Source organism: Balaenoptera musculus, chromosome X, assembly GCF_009873245.2.
Source record: "Balaenoptera musculus isolate JJ_BM4_2016_0621 chromosome X, mBalMus1.pri.v3, whole genome shotgun sequence".
Classification (NCBI taxonomy): Eukaryota; Metazoa; Chordata; class Mammalia; order Artiodactyla; family Balaenopteridae; genus Balaenoptera; species Balaenoptera musculus.
Window position 1 is genome coordinate 38,699,096 of NC_045806.1, and position 17,392 is coordinate 38,716,487.

Below are 17,392 nucleotides of genomic sequence, written 5' to 3' on the forward strand. Positions count from 1 at the left end.
GAGAACTACTGTTCCAGAACAATTTCATTACTTATGATTTATAGAGCAAAGATCCTAACTAAAGTACAAGCAAACTAAATTCAAGAGTCCATAACAGTCATAAGCAAACTACACAAAAAGCAGCATTTTCCTCACAGATGCAAAGATGTTTCTAAATTAGGAAGCAAGAGCAAATATATAATGATCTCAAACTGTTTCCTACCACATATGTTTTAAAATTCAAGAGTAATTCCTTAACAGGATAAAAAAGCATCTGCTTTAAAACAATAGCCTAAACATCCAGTATTATATGTAATTGAACTATGTGTCTGCGACAATCAGGAACAGAACAAAAATGCCCCTACCAACATCATGATTTAATATTTTTTAGGAGTTCTGGACAATGTAAGAAGTAAAAATATTAGCAAGAAAGAGACAAAAGCATCATTATAGATAGACAAAATAATGGCATAGGGAAACGCTGAAAAACTAAGAATAAATAAAAGATTTCAGCATAACCACAACTGAATCAAAAATATTCTTATGTACTAGCAATAACCACCTGAAAATACAGTGGAAGAAAAAGGTTCACAATAGAATACAAAATTACAAACACTTAAAAATAGTTTTAATGAAAACTCTGTGACCCAGATAAAACTCTAAAAGTATTTACTAGAAGATATAGGAAAACTTGACAAATAATAGGACAGGCAAAGTATATTCTGGATAAGCAGACTAAAATAACATATTTCAAATGGATATTTCATTGGTGTTTTGGAAGGACTTGAAAAAATAATTCTAATTTCATCTGATAAACAGTCAGCCTATTAAAGATAATTATGAAAATTAAGAGTAATGTAGAAGACCTAACTCTCCTAGATTTTATACCTTACTTACTATTATGCTTCAGTTATTAAAACAGTGCAAAACCAGAGTAATAAGAGACACACTAGTGCGTGGAAAAGAATATAGTCTGGAAATAGGCTCTATTACATATAGGAATTTAACACATGATGAAAGAGGAATCATATCAGTAAGTGAAAAAAGTACTAACTTGGAAAACCATCAATGTATATCTCCACCTAAAATAAATATAACCCAAAATAAATATCAGATGGATTATCAGCTTAAATATAACAAATCAATCCCTTTTACCCTCCAAAAAAAATTATATATGTGGCAAAGCCCTGAAAGGGAGGATGACCATTCCAGACTTAAGAGAAAAAGACAAAATTATGAAAGAAAATGTTAAAATTTAACCACAAAAACAAGTTATAACTTCAATAGGCTAAAATATAAATTAAAAACAAGCAACAGGGCTTCCCTGGTGGCGCAGTGGTTGAGAATCTGCCTGCTAATGCAGGGGACACGGGTTCGAGCCCTGGTCTGGGAAGATCCCACGTGCCGCGGAGCAACTGGGCCCGTGAGCCACGACTACTGAGCCTGCGCGTCTGGAGCCTGTGCTCCGCAACAAGAGAGGCCGCGATAGTGAGAGGCCCGTGCACCGCGATGAAGAGTGGCCCCCGCTTGCCACAACTAGAGAAAGCCCTCGCACAGAAACGAAGACCCAACACAGCCATAAATAAATAAATAAAAATTAATTAAAAAAATTAAAAAACACAGTTCAAGTACTTTCTTTAAAAAAAAAAAAAACCAACATACAAGTTAGAAATTTAGAACATATGACAAAAGCTTATTTTATAAAAAAAATTTTAATTAATTCTTAAAGGATCTTTAAAAAGAAATGAAAACAGAAATTAAAATGCAGGAGCGGTTCAATTAAAAAAAGGAAAATATTCACTCTAAAAAAGTATCAGGTAAGTACGAATTAAAATAACAGTGAGGCACCGGTTTTGTTTGTTTCTCCTATTAAATGAGCCTGGTAGGGTTATCCATTACCCATGGGATTGTAAATTATTACAGTTCTTCTGAGGTAGTGTGATGCTCTGAAGAGCCATTTTAAAATTCCTATACTTCTTCTCAGGAACTCCATTTCCGGGCACGCAGCCCAAAGAAACAAACCAAAATATGGAGAAACATATGTGCAAAGATGTTCTTTGCAGCATTTTTTCTTTGCAGCATTTTTTTTATTATACAAAAAAATTAGAGTGGGGTAAATTAAAGATCTAACAAGAAAGGAAGGATCTGGTGAATTATGGCACATGTATGTATTCTATGGAATATTATAAAGGCAGTAGTATGATGTTTTTTAAAACGATGCAGCAATAAGAGAAATGCTTAGGATACGCACAAATGTCGAGTGAAAAAAAACCACAGGACTGAAAATGGTAACATACTACAATTATGTTTTCAAAACCATGTATATTTAAACTATGCTTTATAAACCATAATTATGCTTTTCAAAAACACTGGCAGGGGGTGTGGGGAAAGTAACAAAAAGCAAGCAATGGCGGCAACTCCACTGGCGGGCTGGCTGAGACGCACACGAGGCGGGGGCGGGGGGGAAGGGTGGGGGGGAGTGGGGGTGGGGAGTAAGAAAAAGCAAGCAATGGCGGCAACACCAGCGGCGGGCTGGCTGCGACGCACACGAGGCGAGGGGCGGGGAGTAACAAAAAGCAAGCAATGGCGGCGACTCCAGCGGCCGGCTGGCTGCGACGCACACGAGGCATAGGCGGGGGCGGGGGGGGGAGGGGCAGCTGTGGAGAGGAGGGAACAGACCTGAGGTAGAAGCGGAATGGGGGGGCACCCCGGGTTGCGGGAGTACTTCCGGTGGCCAGGGCGGGTGGGCGGAAGGAGCTGTGCCCTCCCCCCAACCTCCTCCAGCACTGGGTTCAGCCCCGCCCTCCTGCACTCCCTCGGCAGCCTGGATCTCTAGGCCACCAGCCCAGCTCAGGGGCCCCCGTGTGGGGTCCCTAAATTACCTTGCAGCGTTTTCGAGGGCTCTGACATCTCACAAGGGCCTTGTATTCCAAACCAAATAGAAAAGCTTTCTAGTCCCAGAAGTGCTTTGATATCCCGGAAGTGCCTTGACGCCCCGGAAGTAACTGTGCAAAAAAAAAAAAAAAGTCGCTGTTTTTCTCGGGAGCTCGCTGCGGGCTTGGACGTCGAACCAAGCCTTCAGTCGATGTTGGATCTTTGTGACTTTTGCAAATAGTTTTGAGATCACAAACTCAGTGGAAGGACTTTGACATCTCTGGAACACGGAAAACTGTGATGGGCGAGTGAAAGAAAGGAGAAAGTTCCCTAAGCCGCGGGAGCGGCACAAGGTAAAGGACCACAGGAGCGGCACTTAGGTAGGATCCCCCAGCAAACGCGGATGCCTCTGGGGGCCCAGTGACGTGGCCTCCTCCAGCCAGCCAGCTTAGGGCTCTGCATTACGTTCTGGGGAGCCTAGCCGCCCGGGTGCCTGAAAGCTCAGAAGGAGGTCCTTGCGGCCGTCAAGCCGAGGTTTCCTGGGGTTCATCCTGTCAGGGAAATTCCACCTTCTCATTTTACTTCTCTTTATACTCTTCCCATTCCTCAGGTTCGCGTGCGGGTGGAGCAGCCTCCAAAGACTACCTGATTCGGAGCACTCCGGTTTCCTCTCGTCCGTGGAATCGCCTCAGCGCCATCCCCTTTGTGCTTTGCCAGTCCCGTTCTAGAAGAAATGGCTTCTCCAGAGGATGCCTACAACCTTAAGGATAATTCCAAACATAGTTTCTATAGCTCCATAAACCCTGAATTTGCAGCCATAGCTGAGGGTCAGAATAATGAGACTGAGGAAGCAAACGAGGGCCAGAGAAGCTGGGGTAGACAGCAAGACCAAGGCTCTTCAATGATATACGTGAAGGAGAGCCAGGGCATCCTGGAAACATCGATGCCAGAAAGAGAGGCTGCCACTAGTACAAAATGGAGCACAAGACAGCAGCCCAACTCTGGAGGAATATCAGCCAGGGATGTCCCCTTCTCTGCTCCTCAAGGAATAGTGTCTGCCTCAGAGGTTAGAGAGGAGAAGATAGAGATCAGCGACTTCTGTGACAGGAGAATGATGGTACATCGTGAGAAGCCACTTGGTTACCCAAGGGCACTCACTTTTGAAGAAGGCTCTCCAGCCCCAAAATTTCTAGGCAGACCTGACTATGATTCACAAATCCAAGAGCATCAAGATAAGAGTATGGTAATTGAGCGCCCTTCTTCGGGAGGTGGCTGGTCTGAGGTGAATGAGATTTCTGCCTTCAATTTCCCTCAGGAGGAGCCAGTCTCACTCAGTCCCTTGATAATTTCAAAGCCTCCATCCTTCACAGCTGAGCCTGTCACCTACTGGCCTAATTTGTATAGTGGTCCTTGGCATAACTCTGCCAGCTACTGGCCCAGTAGTCCCAAGCCTCCTTGCTCTCTCTCCATGGGCGGCAGCAGCAGCAGCAAGACATCCCAGGTTGGGAAGAGCAGCCAGAGTTTCTTGAGTGGTTATCCCTTCAGTTTTTCAGTGTACTCCCCAACCTGGCTCAGAGAACTGAAGGCATCAGAAGAAGATCAGTCTCTGAATTCTCATTCATTTCATTTCTCCAGAAGTTCAGAAGCCAGGATGAAGGAGAGGAGACACCATCTCCAAGAGGAGACACCATCACGTTCTTGGGGAGGATATGCATCTTGTTGCCTGCCAAGGAACTACTGGCAACAAAGCCTACAGCAGGGTTTCATTGATACTCATTGTCACCTGGACATGCTCTATTCCAGGTTGTCTTTCAAAGGGACGTTTGATCAGTTCAGAAAAATTTATAGCCACTCCTTCCCTAAGGAATTTCACGGCTGCATCTCTGATTTCTGTGATCCTCGCACACTGAAGGGTGGTCTATGGGAGGAGCTGTTGAAAGAGGATCTGGTCTGGGGGGCCTTTGGCTGTCACCCCCATTTTGCACGTTACTACAATGTGAGTTACGAAAGAAATATTGTGCAAGCCTTACGACACCCCAAGGCTGTAGCATATGGAGAAATTGGCTTGGATTACTCCCATAAGTGCACCACACCTGTCCCACAGCAGCACAAGATATTTGAGAGACAGCTGCAGCTGGCCGTGTCTCTAAAGAAGCCCATGGTGATCCACTGCCGAGGAGCTGAGGAAGATCTGATGGGCATCCTGAAAAAATGTGTGCCCTCTGACTACAAGATCCATAGGCATTGCTTCATTGGCAGTTATGCAGTCATCAAGCCCCTTCTGGACTACTTCCCCAACATGTCTGTGGGCTTCACTGCACTCCTGACTTACTCTTCTACCTGGGAGATCCAGGATGCTCTGAAAAAGATCCCACTGGAGAGAATCGTCGTGGAAACCGATGCTCCCTTCTTCCTCCCTCGTGGGGTTCCCAAAAGCGTTTGCCCGTTTGCCCACCCAGGCCTGGCCCTGCATACGGTTCGAGAGATGGCCAGAATCAAAGATCAGCCACTCTCCCACACCTTGGCCACCTTACGAGAGAACACTAGTCGCCTCTACAATATTTAAGCAGAGAGGGCACAGTCAGGAGTCTTCCAGAAAAGGGAGACCAGCAGCCTGACAACATTGACTTGGTTTGAACTCTGCCTGTGTCCCAGGTCAAGGGTGTGTTTGGCAAGCCCATTGGAACAGAAGAAACCAGGACAGGATGTTCTCCGCAAAACTTCTTCATAAGACTTCTGCTTCTGGCTGGTAGGGTGGGGTGCAGTGGGATGGGAGGAAGACTAAGGGGAACTGCCCTTGATGTTATTAGGGGTTTCCTTCCAGCCCACTTGTGCCAGGGAAGTCAGTAGAGAAGAAAAGAGTTCCATAAGGTTCTGGTTTGCTAATCCAAATCCCTGTTCTCTGCAGCCTGTGTTTCTGAGCAGTTGGTGACTAAAGTCACCCTCCTACTTGTCTTTTAAAAAAAAACAAAGCAAGGAATGTTGAATTTTAGAAGTGAGCTAGGTGATTTGTTCCGTTTATTCCCAAAATGTATTTGTTATTATAGGAATTCTATAGTCCATATGGGTTGTTGTTAAATTTGTAAATTCAGTGACTGTTCAACTTGCAATTTCTTATTTCTAAAGATAAACCAACAGTAGCATTTCAGCTAAGAGGAAATCAATTTAGATAAAAATTCGTTAATAGTCATAATGTGCCAGGGAGGGCTGTGGGGGACCTTAGAATTGATGGGAGCCAAATCGGTTGAATTTTACAACCACTGAGGAGATGAGGTTTGAATCTGAACTGAACTCCCTCCCCACACTTGGATAATTCCAAAGCTCTTCAGATAACTAGCATACTAGTAATAGCAACTCTTCATTCAAATTGCTCTGATTCTTTAACAAGGCCCAAATGTAGATTACTTAGAAATACCATTCTCCACAAGGGCAGAAACAGAGAAGAGCGTCAGCTGCCCATTTGGCAAACAGCCTTCCTCCTTGAGAAATTAAAATGAACCCACATTTTAAGGAAAACATTTGAGTTAGGAAATTTAACTTTGCCGTCCAAGGCACACACCTAAGTCTAGGAGTCCGATTACTGGATGAGAAATTCCATTTTTAAAATGGAAAATCTCTTTTACTCTTGAAAACTAAGTCAATGAAAAGAGGCCCAGCATACTCCAGACTTCTCTAGTTTCCTTTGTGCCTATTTATGAGGATCCAGAAAAATCAGCTGGCTCCTCACCATCTGGCTCTCAGCTCAGAAGTCCCCTCCACAGAGAAGCCCTCCCTGACCACCAATCTGTAAGTGTTCACCTCACCTGGGAGGAAAAAAAATCCTGGACTTACTATTTTGATTTAATCCTAGCACTTAGCCCTGTCTGAGATTGTGCTGTGAATAGATATGTGTGTTCATTGGTTATCTTCCCCACTAGATTGTAAGTTTACAAGCTTGTCAGTCTCGTTCACATTGTACATACATCCGATGTTAGAAGAGTGCCTGGAACAGAGCAGGCACTCAGCAAAGATTTCTTGGATTAACATATGAATGAATAACTAACTTCATTAACACCTGGCAGTTAAATGATAGTATTTGGGCGAGGTGGCAGATATTAGTAAGAGAATAGAGTAATAAGCCATCCTAGTTCTAGCATTCCTCTTTAATTTACAAGGCAAGGCAAGGTTGAAAGGCCACCTGTATTCTGCCGGTAGATGTCATCCATAATAAAAGAAATAAATGAAAAAGATCAAGCTCTACCAGGAACTTGACAGTTCATATTTCCTATAAATAACACTGAGTATAGCATAGATTTCCCCTTTGTTGGGAATCCAGTCTTTTGAGAAGAAGAAAGCCGTAGCTGAAGTGCTTCACTTTCCTTAGTAGAACAAAAGAAGCTGATGCAGTGTTAAAGGTGCAACTTGATTATATTTTTCAAGACAGAAGACGTTCAAAAATTAAGCCAATATTTTGAGTTAGGAAGGTTTTTTTCTATTTAATGTACACTTTAAATAGATATTGTTCACAGTGTGTCCCTCAACCCACTGGAGCCCTGAGCTTGTGATAAACAATTTTAGGAAAGAGGGTTCCATGGCACACACTTTTGGTAAATAATGAGTTGTACAAAGTTCCTCAGATTTTTTTTTCATTTCACATTTCCTGTGATAATGCTAATGTGAGCCACAAATACCCAAGAAGGTATTTCTCAAAGTTACTTCTAGATTAATTTGATTAACTTGAGGTACAATTCAGTGAGCTCAAGTTCTTTGGAAACACGACCTTAGTCACACTCTTGCTGTTGCCTTGCCCTTGTCACATTTTGTACATATCTCCACTCATCACATTCTAACATCCTCTTTCATTTACCTTTCTCACAACATAAGATCTGTGGAGAACACAATGTTATTCATCTGATTCTAGCAAAGTGACATTACCAAGTGGGCATTTTAAAAATGGGTGTGAATGAACGGTTGCTTTTGTAAGCGCACAATCAACAAGATAAACAGGATATACACATATTATAATTAAAGTAAGTTTCCTTTCCAAAAAAAAAATGATCTCCTTCTTATATGGAGAAAATACTTTCCTTACCTGCTCCTCTCCCTCTACAATTTTGATGGCAAATGCATAGACCATACTCTGCAGTGTTTCTAACGTGCAGGAGAGAACCTTGCCATAATTCAGCTTAATTTCTTTAGGAATGGGAGTGAGCAATATAGTCTTTTCTGAGTGTAGTATATCCAGAGTGGCCTAAGTCAAAACTCACTATCTTCCTTTACTTATTTCTTGAATACAGTAAAGAACACTTGTTTCATCTATTCATGTTACTAGTAAAAAACAAAAAAACAAAAACAAAAACAAAAAAACACAAAAAACAAGAACCAAAAAAAACACAAACAAAAAAAACCACCAAAAAAACACAAAAAACCCCACAAAAACAAACAAAAAAACAACTCGTGATCCAGATGTCCCTCCCTCCCACCCTCCCTAGCCCACCCCTCTGGGCAGTCACAGAGCACGGAGCTGATCTCCCTGTGCTATGCGGCTTTGAGACTACCAAAGAGCACAAAGTGGGGGGAAAAGTCCACAATCCTACTACTTAGAGACAATCACTTTAACAACTGGAGTAGCTCTTTGGAGGTTTTCTCTAATATTTCCCTAGTTATTGGCCAATTCCAGTGCTGTACTCCTTGAGTCAACTTTGCTACTTAATATTTACTATAATATTCACTTCACTTTATAATAAGCATAAGCAGTGCATTTTATTTCCTCTAAATTTGTGATTTAAATACATTATTTTGTGTATTTTTGTTTGCTTTCCTGAGGAAATAAGCTAGAAGTTTTTTAATTCTGTTGTTTTTAAGACTCAACTCTTTGACTTCTTGTTCAAATCTATTCTGTTTACTGATTTATAAAATTCTGCTTTTAAGTTTATTAATTTTTCCTTCAGTTCTCAGATGTATTTTTTTGTGTTATGCTTTTCCTAATGCCTTAATTAAATGCTTGGTTTATTTTTAAGTTAGGGGGGAAGAACAAAGTATTCAATATTATAAATCTGCCTTATAACTCTGCTGTATCTATAGGATTTTTTATTTTAATGAAGTTTATTTTCTCCCTATAAAAATTAATACATATGCATTACAAAAATATGAAAATAGGAACAGAAAGAAGTGTAGGATATTTCTACTACCTAGAACCCACTGTTTTGTTAATGTCTTTCCTTAACATAATTGTGATTCTATGTCAAATTTTGTATACTTTTAAAAAATTCATATTTTCATTATGCCAAATTATATATGCTTTTAAAAAATGATTGCTTTCATGCCCATATTCACTGAAGATTTATGTGCCACAAAATCCCACCACCAATCTATATACAATTGTCATGTTCTGGTGTATTTTTACTTTAAAAGTCTTTTTTCTTTTTTAACGTAGTTAAAAACGCAAAGTATATATGTTTATTAAGCAGAGTTAAAGAAGGAATATTTACAGGTCCTAGAGAAAGATGATATAAGAAGCTTTTTCCCCCATTGATTAAGATTTCAGCTCTATTCATTGTTACTTTTAATTTGTAAAGAATTGTCAGTTCAAGTGTGAATTCCAAAAATTAACATCTATTGGAACAACTCCCTTGAATGGTGAAAAATACTATATTTTTTCTCTTTGTATCCCTATCTTGCATTTGTCATTTTATTATTGTTCATTGTGCTTTTATCTTCCAATAAACGTTTAAAATGTTTACACTGTTTTCAACTTTATTTATATTTTATAATTACTTATAAGTTTGTTTCCATTGCTCACCACTAACCCTTTTATTTCATGACTTCCCTCATGGTTGAACTGTTTAATTTGCTTTACAGCTGGCTGGAGTACATGTTCAAGCAACTTTCTCAGGAAAAGTATGTGGATGGCATATTTGTGAGAGATCATATATCTGAGAACATCTTTCTGCGGCTTTCACTAATAACACCTTGGCTGAGTCTAGAATTTGTGGGTCACAAACATTTTCCCCTAACAGTTACAGACATTGCTTCCCTGTCTTCTGGCATGTAAGACTGCAGAGAATTCTGATGTCAACTTCTCCTTCTTTGGGGGTTAAACTACTTGTTCTCTCAGGATGCTAGGTAATGTCTTTGCTTTATCCTTGAAATTAACATAAAAAATGCCAGACTATATCTAATTATTGGTCTCTTTTTTTGTTATTTTCTCTGGTACACAGTAAGCATTTGATCTGTAGATTTGTGTCTTTTTATAGTCGAGAAAGTTGGTTTTGTTTTTATTATTTTCTTATGGCGTGCTTAACTGATTTGGTTGCTTTTAATCTAGCTTCTAATTCTTTAGGAACAATTGTCTATATATTATAAGAGCTCCATCCTCTGTCCAGCCTTTCATTACCTATCTCAAGCTCTCATATCTGACCTCTTCCTCTGCATTCTGGGAGAATTTCTCAAGTTTGCCTTTTCCATCACTCATCTCATTTTCTCCAGTTTCTTTTTTTTTAATTTTACTACATATAATGCTTTTTAGTTTCCTCACATTTCTTCCTTCTTCAGCAAGTTCCCTTTCCTTTTCACCTACAGTCTCATTCAGCAATATTTTAAACATATCCTCTTGTTCTCTTTTCTCCTTCTAGACTTCACTTTAGTTTGCTTTAAACGCTTACTTTGTTTTGCAGACTTCTTTGCACTCAATAGAAAGCACAAAGCAAATCGTTACCAAAAATATTCATTTTCCTATAGAAAGCATATTTTTAAAATAAATATTTTTTTTCCTCTGCCTCTTAAATACTATGTTCTCCTCCATTTACGTTGCAGAGCCTTTTCAGAAACCTTCTGTTGGGTTTCTTTGTTCATTGTTGAACAAAGAGCAGTCTATCCAGGCTGATGTTTTTCTAAAAATAGGGTGGGCAGGTCTTCTTTCCTTCCTTCACCGTCCATTCCAATGTTCTGATTCCTCCTCTCAGTGGGAAGCTGGTTGATAGAAATTCATATACAGCATGTTAAGGGAAGCAGGGAGGGAGCTGGGGCCATGGAGAGTCCCCTGCAGGAAAAACTTCAGATTTTTCCATACAAAAATTTTATAAATTGACCTGACCTCCACTCCGGGAACAGAGCGAATATAGCCAGTCCTTCGTGTGCATTGCCTGTCGCATCAGAGAAATGCCCTAATGCAGGGCCTGCTTTTTCCCTCAGTGTGACTATTCTTGGGCCTCCTAGTGACACTCTTAATCCATCAATAGCTGTGAAAGTAAGCCAAGTGGAAGCCCCTACAGGTTGTCCTAACACCCCGACTCAATTCTTGTCACTTTCTTAGGAAGTGAAATTGCATGTTGGTTTTGGTATAATTCTTCAATATGATTTCATCTGCACTGTATCTAGTGGAAATTCTTCACAGTTTGCAACAAGAAGATGCACCTCCCCCCTGGCCTCCAACACTATTATGGTTTCTCCGTATTTAAAAATTTTGAAGTCATTTTAATTGGGATTGTGAAGGTGGAGAGGTTCATCTAAATATCAATGCCTAAGTTATAATCTCACTCCAAATTCTCATTTTTTCCTCACTTTTTTTTGATAAATTTATGTTCCTATGGATACTGTGTTTAAATAGGCATATCATTTTAGAAAATTCAAGTTATACAAATCTGAATCTCATTTAGCTTGTTGAACATAAGAGATGGTCAATAAAGGTAAATTCAATAAATAAATGACAAAAAATACAAACTATAGAAAGATGATTTCCAGAAATTTTTCATATTATAAAAATATTATCATCATGAATCCATTTATAATTTATGCTCCAATTTTCATGACTAAATCTAGGGTGGGTTTAAGATGAAATGCACCTAACCTATATGGACAGCATAAGCATTCATCAAATTTATTTTTACTTGTCTGCTTCTTCTTAAGACCTGATTTTATGGTTTATAAAAGGGGAAAAAGATGTGACTAGAATGCTAGAATATTATTCTTGTAGCTGTATCACTAATTAACCATATAACTGGTGCAAACCACTTAAAGTCTTTGTTCCCTGGTTAACCTTTTAGCAAAACTTAGAAAATCAACACTTGCTCACCACAGGACAGTGCAGCACTATTTAAAGGATTAAGAAAATTATGTATATATAACAGCACTTTGGAGAGAAAATGAATGTATAAAAATACTGAATAATATATAAATCAGTGTAGGATGCAAAGCTAGAAGCTTAAAAATACTGTCAAAACCACATCTAAAATTGTCTTTTCACATCCTTATGGAATCTATTGGGCAAGGCAATTTAAAAACACTTGATATTACTAAGAGAAGAGGTTCAGACCCACTGCTTAAAAATAAGTCTTCCTGGAAAAATAATTAGGTTGAGAAGAAGGGGGTAACCCTATCCAACAGAAATCCCATTGCTAATCATGGGGTTTCATAAACTGAATAGAGAAAAATGAATATTCAAATATTCAATATTAAAGATACAAAAGAAAAACAGCACCTACAATATAAAAGACAAAGAAAAATATTTGGTAAATATATATATAAAATTTACCAAGTATTTTATATATATATATTCAGAGGGAATAATAATGGGACCTGAGGCAAAAACACTCTTTCTTGCCATCATTTTGAGATATTATGTACTTTAAAAGGCTGGATTCCTCCCAAAAGAGTAAGAAGAAAGATGCTTAGATAAGATGCCTTTTATGTTCTCCTCCAATCGAAAGAATCTATTCTATACTTCTAATAATTACTCAATAAACTGGACTCCCCTGTACATTAGATTGTCCTACTGGTTTCAAAGTGTGTCACTTACTTCCCACAAGTGCATCAACAGCTGAGATCACAAAATGGATACTTGATATGGAAAGGCTCCTGTATCAAAAGCAAAGTAACACAGACCAACCCAGTTACAGAGCACCTGCTAAGTTCAAAGCTCTATGCGGAGGGTACAGCATTCAATAAAACAATCTCTCCAGCTACAAGGATTACACAGTCAAGTAAGGGAGATTAGACTATATGCAAATAATTGCAAAACAGGGAATGGTACCTCCAAATAATTATAATGCGCTGGAGATAAAGTGAAAAGCCATTAGGAGAGAGAGACAAAATAATATTCTTACAAAGCCATTCAGTATACATCGCTGAGCACCTGTGATGTGTCAGGCACTGTGCTAGGCTCTGAGAATTCAAAGACAAATGAAAATAGCCAACTCTGATTAAGCAGTTATAATGGGTCAGGCAATGTGTTAAGTTCTTTTACACTCTTATCTCATTTACTCCTCACAGCACAGCTCTAAAATAGGTAATATCGTGATACTTGTTCTACAGAAATCAAGGTTTAGGAGGTTAAATAATTTACCCAAGGTCTCGAGATAAGAGAATAGGACAGCTGGGGTTAGAACCCACACTGCCTAGCATCAGAGGCCACCTTCAGAGGTTAAGCATTATGTCCTGAACTGCCACAAGATCCCCACCACACTCCAGCTCAGTGAAGGACACAGAGAAGAGTAACAGGGCTATTCTAACAGGGGTTTGAAAATGCTCCAGTAGGAGGGGGAAGTGCGAACCACCTGAGAGAGCATCAAGAAGAACGCATCACAGTGGAGGTGACAAGTGAAGTGAGTCTTCGAGGCTGAGAGATGAAAGAACAATTGCGTGCGTGGACAGGTGGGTAAGGGCATTCTCTGTGGAGGGAACAGCATGTACAAAGTTACAAGAGCATGGTAGTATATGGTATGTGGGGTCCTGCGAGTCGTTCTGTGTGGCTGAGGGCTGAGTGGGGAAGGGGTGGCAGAGGAGATGAGATGAGTAAGGTACAAGAGCCAAAAGACAGGTGGTCCCCAGGCCATGCAAAGCTAAGTCAAAGGACTCTAAATATTTTAGAAAGTTAACCCTGTAGCAGAGTGGGCAGTTGAAAGGGGAATCAGATTGAAGGCAGGGATGGCGCTGAAGAGGCTACTCTCTGGATGAAAGATATGAAATAGGATAGCAGCAGTGGCCTTCGAAAGGAGACTGATGAAAGGGAGATTTTAGAGGGAAACGAGAGAGGACTGGGGTCAACTGATCAGTGACAGAGGGTAATGGTGGCTCTCTTACTTGTTTAAATATAAACAAAAATATATAATTTAGTGACTTAACATTTAGATGTAACTCAAATAATGAGCCAATGTGGACCAGGCCCAGCATGGTAATGTAGTCCAAGAAAAGGCTGAGCAACCAACAGCAATTGAAAACTCTGTCTCACCTTAGCTCCCTGAAGAAACTCTAAAGGTGATCCAATTTATACTCCACATCTCCACTTCTCACAAAAATGCCTTTCCTCTCTTTTTCAAGTCTTGTCAGTCTCACATTTCCTCACCATCAGCTCTAAGACATCTCTCTCCCTCTCTCTCTCCTCCCCTCAGCTCTTTCCAGCCCTTCTCCCTTTTCTGCATCCTCCAAAGCCTGAGAATCTGACTGAAAAACTCAGAAGAATCCTTAGAGGATGGAGCGGGGGGGGGGGGGGGGGGGGAAGGGGAATGGGCAAAGACAAATTTTTGTTCAGCAGGCAGGGTGTGGGGAAAAGGAGAAAGCTGGGAACACACATTAATAATATTATCCCCATTACATATCAGTAAGAACCAAAGCTTCAATTAATAAAGCTGACTGTAAAAGCCAACTAGACGAGAATTGAAAAACAGCTTTATTTTTGAAATTCAAACACAAATGTAAAAATGAATGCTCTGATAATCATCAGAGAAATGCAAACCAAAACCACAATGAGACATCACCTCATACCTGTCAGAATGGCTATCATCAAAAAGTCTACAAATAACAAGTGTTGGCGAGGATGTAGAGAAAGGGGAACCCTTGTACACTGCTGGTGGGAGTGTAAATTGGTGCAGCCACTATGGAAGAAAGTAAGAAGGTTCCTCAAAAAGCTAAAAATAGAACTATCACATGATCCAGAAATTCCACTCCTGGGTATGTATCTGAAAAAAACAAAAACACTAATTCAAGAAGACACATGCACCCCAATGTTAATAGTAGAATTATTTACAATAGCCAAAATATGGAAGCAATCCAAGAGTTTATCAACATATGAATGGATAAAGAAGATGTGATATATACAGACACACAGTGGACTACTACTCAGCCATAAAAAAGAATGGAATTCTGCCCTTTGCAACAATGTGGATAGACCTAGAGGGTATTAGGCTTAGTGAAGTAAGTCAAAAAAAAGACAAATACTGTATGTTATCACTGATATGTGGAATCTAAAAAATAAAATAAATGAATTAATATCACAAACAGACTCACAGATATAGAGAACAAACTACTGGTTACCAGTGGGGAGGGGGAGGGGCAAGATAGGGGTAGGTTTTAAGAGATACAAACAGCTATGTGTAAAATAAATAAGCAACTAGGATATATTGTATAGCACAGGGAAATATAACCATTATTTATTTTATAATAACTTGAAATGGCAATTCAATCTATAAAAGTATTGAATCACTATGTTATATACCTGAAACTAATAAAATATTATAAATCAACTATATTTCAATAAAAAGTTTAAAATAAATAAATAAATAAATGCCCTGAAACACCAGATGAAAAAACTCAACAAGTAGAACCAGAGATAGAATAAAATACACTCAAAAACAGATTTTATATTTTAGGCTAAAAAGGAGGGCAACAACAGGGTAGACTACAAAGGAAGTAAAACTTTGATTAAACATAAAAGGGCCTACATGAAGTTTCTAGAACCTAGATGACAATGGTGTAAAATCTTTGAGTTTAGAATAATCGGAATGTAAATACAATTGTAGTAGTCTATTACTGACTGCTATTAGTTCAGAATAGTGAAAAAGTAAAACAATAATAAATGTAGTTATTTATCACCTTTCCCCTAAAAGACCATTAAGTGAATTTGCTAAAATAGAAGACACATGACAAACTCTCTTAAACAATAGAAGACTTTTTAAACTAACTTAATACCCACAGAGTAAATGGAACACTGGGGAACAACTGGAAAGAGCAATGCATCGATAGCTTAATGCCTACTTTTTAGAATTCACTGGTCTCAATGGTGGCATCTCCAAACTGATTCTTCTGGAATATGGCAGAATTTGTGCCAAAGAAAAATGCAAGAATCCTGCATCACAGGTGATGACTGGGATAGTCCCAGCTTCTGCTTCACTTCCCCTAGGAACACCGCCCTCCCTACCCCACGTAAGAAAATAAGCCAGGCCTTAAGCAAAGGAGGAGAGTTAATTCTTCAGGACTACATACGATGAGCTGGGCACTTGATGTGCATTGTTCATTTGATGCTCATGGCAACTCTAAGATAGGTTTGTTACTCTTACTTGACAGATGAGGGAATTAAGACCAAGAGAGGTTAAAAACATAGCCCAGATGAAATAGGTAATAAATGGTAAATCCAGGTTCTGAACCCATCTGTCTAACTGAAACCCTTGCTCTCTCCACTACACCAGAGAGCCTCCCATTACAGGGGTGTTGCAGGAGGACCATGTTCCCAAGGGATACCCCAACCAATGTACACAGAGTTCGTTCAAACAATGCTCCATTTGGAGAGACATACATACCCTGGGTTCAATCCTAGAGGTAAAGGGAAAGGAAAAGACCCTGGCAATAATGATGATGATTCTACTTTCCTAAGAAGAGAAGTCAGCAATTGCAAGGCCTGCGACAGAGGAAGACAAAGTAGGCAAAGGGAAGAAAGTTAAATAGGGCACACATGATGGAAGATGAATAAAAATGCATGAAAGGAAAGAGAATGAGGATGAAGAGACAGACGAAGTCCAATAAGAGAGAAAAAGGAATAGAGAAAGAGGTCAAAAGAATGCAAGGGGAAAGATTAAGGAGGTTGAGAGATGGGATATAAGAAAAGGAAATGGGACAACATTGAAAAAAGAATGGAGATAAGCATTTCTGTCCCCCTTTCAATAATGTGGAATTCATGCCCTCCCTACCACCTCCCCATTTCTGATGTCCTAGAATGAACGGCCATGCGCCCTCAATTATTTGTACCTCTGATAAAAGGTTTATGATAATGACATGTGTCCCTGAAGAATCCTCTTTATTAAAAGAACTATTACCACACTAAACAGCACAATGAATTTCATACTCAGAATAGGTGTTTAAATACAGGAGCATAATTAAAATAAGTAGAAGGATATGAACAATTCTAACATGTTTAAATTTAGAAATTAACAATGCTAAATGTTTTTAAACCTCTGAAGGGAGTTAGGAGAGCAATTTATTTGAAAAAAATAAAAACCAGCATGTTTAAAAATAAAGGAATATCAATCCAGAGAATGAAAAGCAATTATAAAAATAACCAGAAATCTGCCATGGTGAATTATTACATGTGAATTGGCTGCACTTTCTTTATATACATACACAGCATCAAAGCTGTGCCTCAAATCTTAAATCCCAAACAGTGAGCCAGACTCCAGAGAAGACATACTATAAGATTCCATTTATATGAAGTTCAAGAATAGGCAAAACTATGGTGATGCAAGTCAGAGCCATGGAGGAGGGCTGAATGGAAGGGGGTATGAGGGAACTGTCT

The 17,392-nt window shown here is 39.4% G+C and overlaps 2 protein-coding genes across 2 annotated transcripts in view; one reads left to right on the forward strand and one right to left on the reverse strand.

Moving 5' to 3' along the window:
- Positions 1 to 17,392, reverse strand: part of EFHC2 (EF-hand domain containing 2) — a 178,059-nt gene that overhangs the window by 125,531 nt on the left and 35,136 nt on the right. The gene's annotated exons all lie outside the window — the stretch shown is intronic.
- Positions 2,489 to 5,419, forward strand: LOC118888904 (putative deoxyribonuclease TATDN2). Its single transcript, XM_036840436.1, is given in 3 exon segments — positions 2,489 to 2,531; positions 3,464 to 3,513; positions 3,515 to 5,419. Coding segments are annotated over 3 exon segments (1,998 nt in total).